The following is a 4,857-nucleotide window of genomic DNA, read 5'->3' as shown; positions in this document are numbered from 1 at the left end:
AATCCAAGCACAATCTTCTTCTTCTTGCATAAGAAACTAACCAAAAAAGAAAGAAACAAAGTGAAGTCTTGCATATATTATGTCTAAACACCTCTCACCGGCGTGAGATGCAACCATTGTGGAAGAACAAACGAGGGACAGTCTGATCTTTTAAAGCATTCAAAGGAATTCGGACTGCGACCGCTATGTTCCAATTCACTATGGAGCACAAACTTCCCATTGCATATGTTAGCAGCTACCAAACTTTGATGCTTCCTGTTCCAGAAATAGACTGTTTTAGCATCAACAGAGTTTATTGTCACTGGAATATGATCAAAACTGGGATTAACACAATCCACAGAGATTTCAGATACTAGTTGCCATTCCCCGCTCTGAAGCTTCCATATACTTAGCTTATCCTCTAGACTTCCATCATCTTTGGTTATAGACACTACATTCATATACATGAGAAATCCTTGAAAAATAGTGCATGCTCTTTTGAATTTGGGATGTTTTCCTGAATCAGGGAAACGTGTAACACGAAATCGATCAGAATCCGTGCCAGTTGCATAGAAATCATGGGATACGATAACATCTTCATTGTCACTATTGCGGTTGAGCCAGTAAAGATTTCCATTCAAGCTAATTGAACGATAAAAATATTGATAGTACAAAGATGAAGGCAAATGGACAATGCTGAGACTCCACAAGCCTGTCTCAGATGAATATATCAACAAACTTATTTCCATGTTTTCGTGCACATTACCAAAGTCAAGCAAAACAACTTTGTAATCTAAAACAACGCCGTTCTCCGTTCGTGTGACAATTCCCAAAGGAAAAACATATTCTTTGAGATGAGAAGGGAGTTCTATGCAATCCTGTGAAACTGGATTAGCCACATACACTGCATTGATAAGGATAGATGGCTTCTTAGACACTTCACTGACCAAAATCAACCCAACGTCCGTGTAGTCCCAGACCGAATACTCGTATTTGTCTCTCTGAATCTCAAACTTGTTAGTTAGGAAGGATAAGATGTAAGAGCCTATAGATGGTTCGCATCCGTAAAGAGTTGTACCGACGTCTTTCTTATCATCCCAAACAAGGAGCGACCATGAAGAAGAATGCAAGTTTTGGTACAGAGACTTACGAAAGTATGGAGACTCGACAATCGATTTCCACTGCTTGCACACCAGTTTTGAAGTTATGATGCTCTTTAGTGGTAATCTTGCTAGTATGATTGACCATAGATCCTCTGTGAGAGAATTCATCTTCCTATTCCTCTGTTTCAATGGGATTAGATTTTTTTTTATAATTAATATGTATCATAGGGGATTCAAAACGGGTAAAAATCCATGGGTAACAAATCTGTCCAATGTTTTACTGGATTTGGGTTAAAATTTAAGAATCAGATGCATCTAAATAAGATTTAATTGCTCTATAAACTAAAAGTGGTTTTATTTTGTTTTATGGTATTTTGAGTTTATGGTTTTAGGATTTTAGGATTTTTTTTTGTTGGTTTTATAATTATATGGTGTGTTTTAGATTTTTTTATTTAATTTAATTTATATATGGGTGACCCATATCTATATCTACTAAATCAACAGTCACTTTAACAAAAACTGCAATATTCTCCTTTTGACATGTGGCATAAGTCTCAAATTCTCTTCTTTTACTTTTCTACGTCAATTTACTTTTTATTTGATAAACATTTTTTTATTTTTTCCCACAATTTTCTCCTTTTATCTTCTTTCCTAATTAAACTCAACTAATCAAAAATATAAAAAAAAAAATTCATTTCTTCATCCCACGTTCCATTTACTAATTTATTTGAGAAAACACTTTTTCCTCCACGATTTTTTTTTTTTTTTCTCATAACTAATTAAATTCACTATTTTTTTTTTCGGCAAAAACAAACTTTCATTGATTTAAAAAAGTTATTACAAAGACACTAACAGAATTACTAGAACACAATTATTACATACGCAGATGTATGTGCCATATATTAAGAAAAATACAGCAGAAGGGAGATTGACGATGCTTTCCGAAGATTAGTCTTACTCGCTAACCAACCATAAGATCCGTTATTGTCCAACTTCATATTTGATTTTTCTTGGTTACGATTGGCATGCAGCAACTTGTGGCTGAACTTTCTTTTTGCAAACTGTAGCTTTAAACCCGATGTGTCCATAAATAACTCTGAAATGTAGACACGGTGGTACCAAAGCTTCCGTACCAAAGTCTTTCTTAAAAAACTCGACTTTGTAATTTTCTTTAACATAATCACAAATAAGTTTAGTGTAGTCGAAGTAGGTTCGACTATAACATCCTTTGGAAAGATTGCCTTACCAGATTCCAAAAAATCCCTAACTCTTACCCGAAAGAAACATAGGCCTTGACACAACAACATGTTCACGGTCACTTCTGTTGAAGAAACAACAAGTGATGCGTTTGATCCCACGACACAATCAACGTCATCATCATTGAGGCAATTGAAGCGATGGGCAGGAGGATTCTGAAAGCGTTCATGTAGTCGTGTGAAATTTAGTCTTGCACCCGCCGCCGTCTTCCTTCTCGTCACTCTCTCGGCATGAATCTCCACAAAAAGAGTTTTGTTGATAAAACCTGATTTATGTCTTCTAATGGACATGGAATCATGTCGTATCCGTCCATTAACACAATTGCCCATATGCATCTTGTGCATATATTCCACTGTATGTCTCGCTGATGCATTCCAGAACCACCGAATCCAACCAATATTAATCAAATCATGTTGCCAAAACTTGACTTTGTCTATAATGGACTTCAATAACTGAATCCAATTATGATCAAATTGATGCATCCGTTGTTTCATCACACAAACAGTAGAGTCACAATCAATTACTCCAGGATCCCATGTCCGAAATAGATTCCCAATTCCTGAATTGGAGGGATTCATATGAGAAACCCAGATTCTATTATTGTGGAACAGAGACGTTCCAGTGAAGAAACGATGGACACCGTTCGAAGCCGGAAAGAAGCCGACACCATAACACTTGAGTTGAGGCCATGATAGGGTCGGAGATACGCTCTCACGGAAGGAGAGAAAAGAGGCGCGACTTTGAAGAGTAACTTGGTCGCAATGGACACGATCCGAGACACCATCTATTCCCGAAACCACATCTCCCAACACATGGCGATGAAATCTGGATCTTATAAAACGATACCCAAGTCAAGATTGGAGACAAGTTTGAGATTGACGGCCTCAGATTTTGTAACAACATTGTGAGAAGGCAAAGAGCATGGATTTTGAAATCTCGATTTGCCATATATTATTATCTAGATCTATGCAGAAAGAACAAAACGGAGGAAGCAAAAGATAAAAGAGAGGAAAGGCCGACCGACGCCGGAGAAGCCGACGCCGGCCGGAGACAATTAGAATTGAAAAGTCGCTTTGAAGTCGATTGGGAGAGAACAAACGGTTGACCAAACTAATTAAATTCACTATTAATCAAAAGTAATTAAAAAAAAAAACACCTTTTCATTTCTTCCTCCCACGTTTCATTTTTCTTTTATAACAATTAATAAATCTGATTTCGCTTAAATAATGATTGTGATTTTAATCAAACAATGAAATTTTTGTTTAATCTATGAATCAAACAATGAAAATTTTGTTACTACATGAAATTGTTAATTTCATTTTTGTTTAATCTAATTCTATTTTCGTTAATCTTTTTGCCAATAGATATTACCCATTGTTATAATTAGTTTTTTTTTGTTTAATTTACACAACATTTATATATTTAATTTATTCATCATATATATATATATATATATATATATTAATTGTTAAGAATAAAATTTTAATCAAAATTTTAGCCCATGCATGGCATGGGCCTTAATACTAGTCTATATATATTTTTGAAGTACATTTTAGATAAAACCCTTTGGTTTCTAGACTATTTACAAGGAATGTCGTTGGATATATCATGTATTCAAACAACTTTTTATCATTAATTCTCTATTATCTATATAACCAAACACAATTAAAAGATTTTAACATTAATTATAATATAAAAATATATAATGGTCCATATTTAATTATAAGAAAAAAATCCAAAAAACTCTCATCAATTTTATATTTGGCCGTTTAATATGTAAGATCTTTTTTTTTTTGAATAAAAATTTCTCATATAATTTTAGTTGGTCAAACAATACCTTTATCTTTGAATTATTGGTAGATTCAAACTCGTGACTTAACAGCCGGTAACAAAGTGAAGTCTTGCATATATTATAAACCAAAAAAGAAAGAAACAAAGTGAAGTCTTGCATATATTATGTCTAAACACTTCTCACCGGGATGAGATATAACCATCGTGGGAGAACAAACGAGGGACAGTCTGATCTTATAATGCATTCAACGGAATTCGGACTGCGACCGCTATGTTCCAATTCACTATGGAGCACAAACTTCCCATTGCATAAGTTAGCAGATACCAAACTTTTATGCTTCTTGTTCCAGAAATAGACTGTTTTTGCATCAACAGAGTTTATTGTCACTGGAATATGATCGAAACCGGGATTAACAAAATCCGCAGAGATTTCAGATACTAGCTGCCATTCCCCGCTCTTTAGCTTCCATATAATTAACTTATCCTCTAGACTTCCATCATCTTTGGTTATAGACACTACATTCATATACATGAGAAATCCTTGAAAAATAGTGCATGCTCTTTTGAATTTGGGATGTTTTCCTGAATCAGGGAAACGTGTAACACGAAATCGATCAGAATCCGTGCCAGTTGCATAGAAATCATGGGATACGATTACATCTTCATTGTCACTATTGCGGTTGACCAGTAAAGATTTCATTCAAGCTAATTGACGGGAAAAATATCC

At 34.7% G+C, this 4,857-nt stretch overlaps 1 protein-coding gene across 1 annotated transcript; it reads right to left on the bottom strand.

Moving 5' to 3' along the window:
- On the bottom strand, positions 1-1,250 carry LOC9299151 (F-box protein At3g28330). Its single transcript, XM_002863029.2, has one exon. It carries the CDS (start codon positions 1,248-1,250, stop codon positions 84-86), a length of 1,167 nt encoding a protein of 388 aa, XP_002863075.1. The 3' UTR covers positions 1-83.
- Positions 1,251-4,857: the final 3,607 nt, after the last annotated feature.

Source organism: Arabidopsis lyrata, assembly GCF_000004255.2.
Source record: "Arabidopsis lyrata subsp. lyrata unplaced genomic scaffold ARALYscaffold_34, whole genome shotgun sequence".
Lineage (NCBI taxonomy): Eukaryota > Viridiplantae > Streptophyta > Magnoliopsida > Brassicales > Brassicaceae > Arabidopsis > Arabidopsis lyrata.
This window is presented reverse-complemented; position numbering and strand designations above follow the sequence as displayed.

Coding starts and splice junctions, on each gene's coding strand:
- LOC9299151 (XM_002863029.2), bottom strand. CDS start 1,250: ATGAATTCTCTCACAGAGGATCTATGGTCAATCATACTAGCAAGATTA.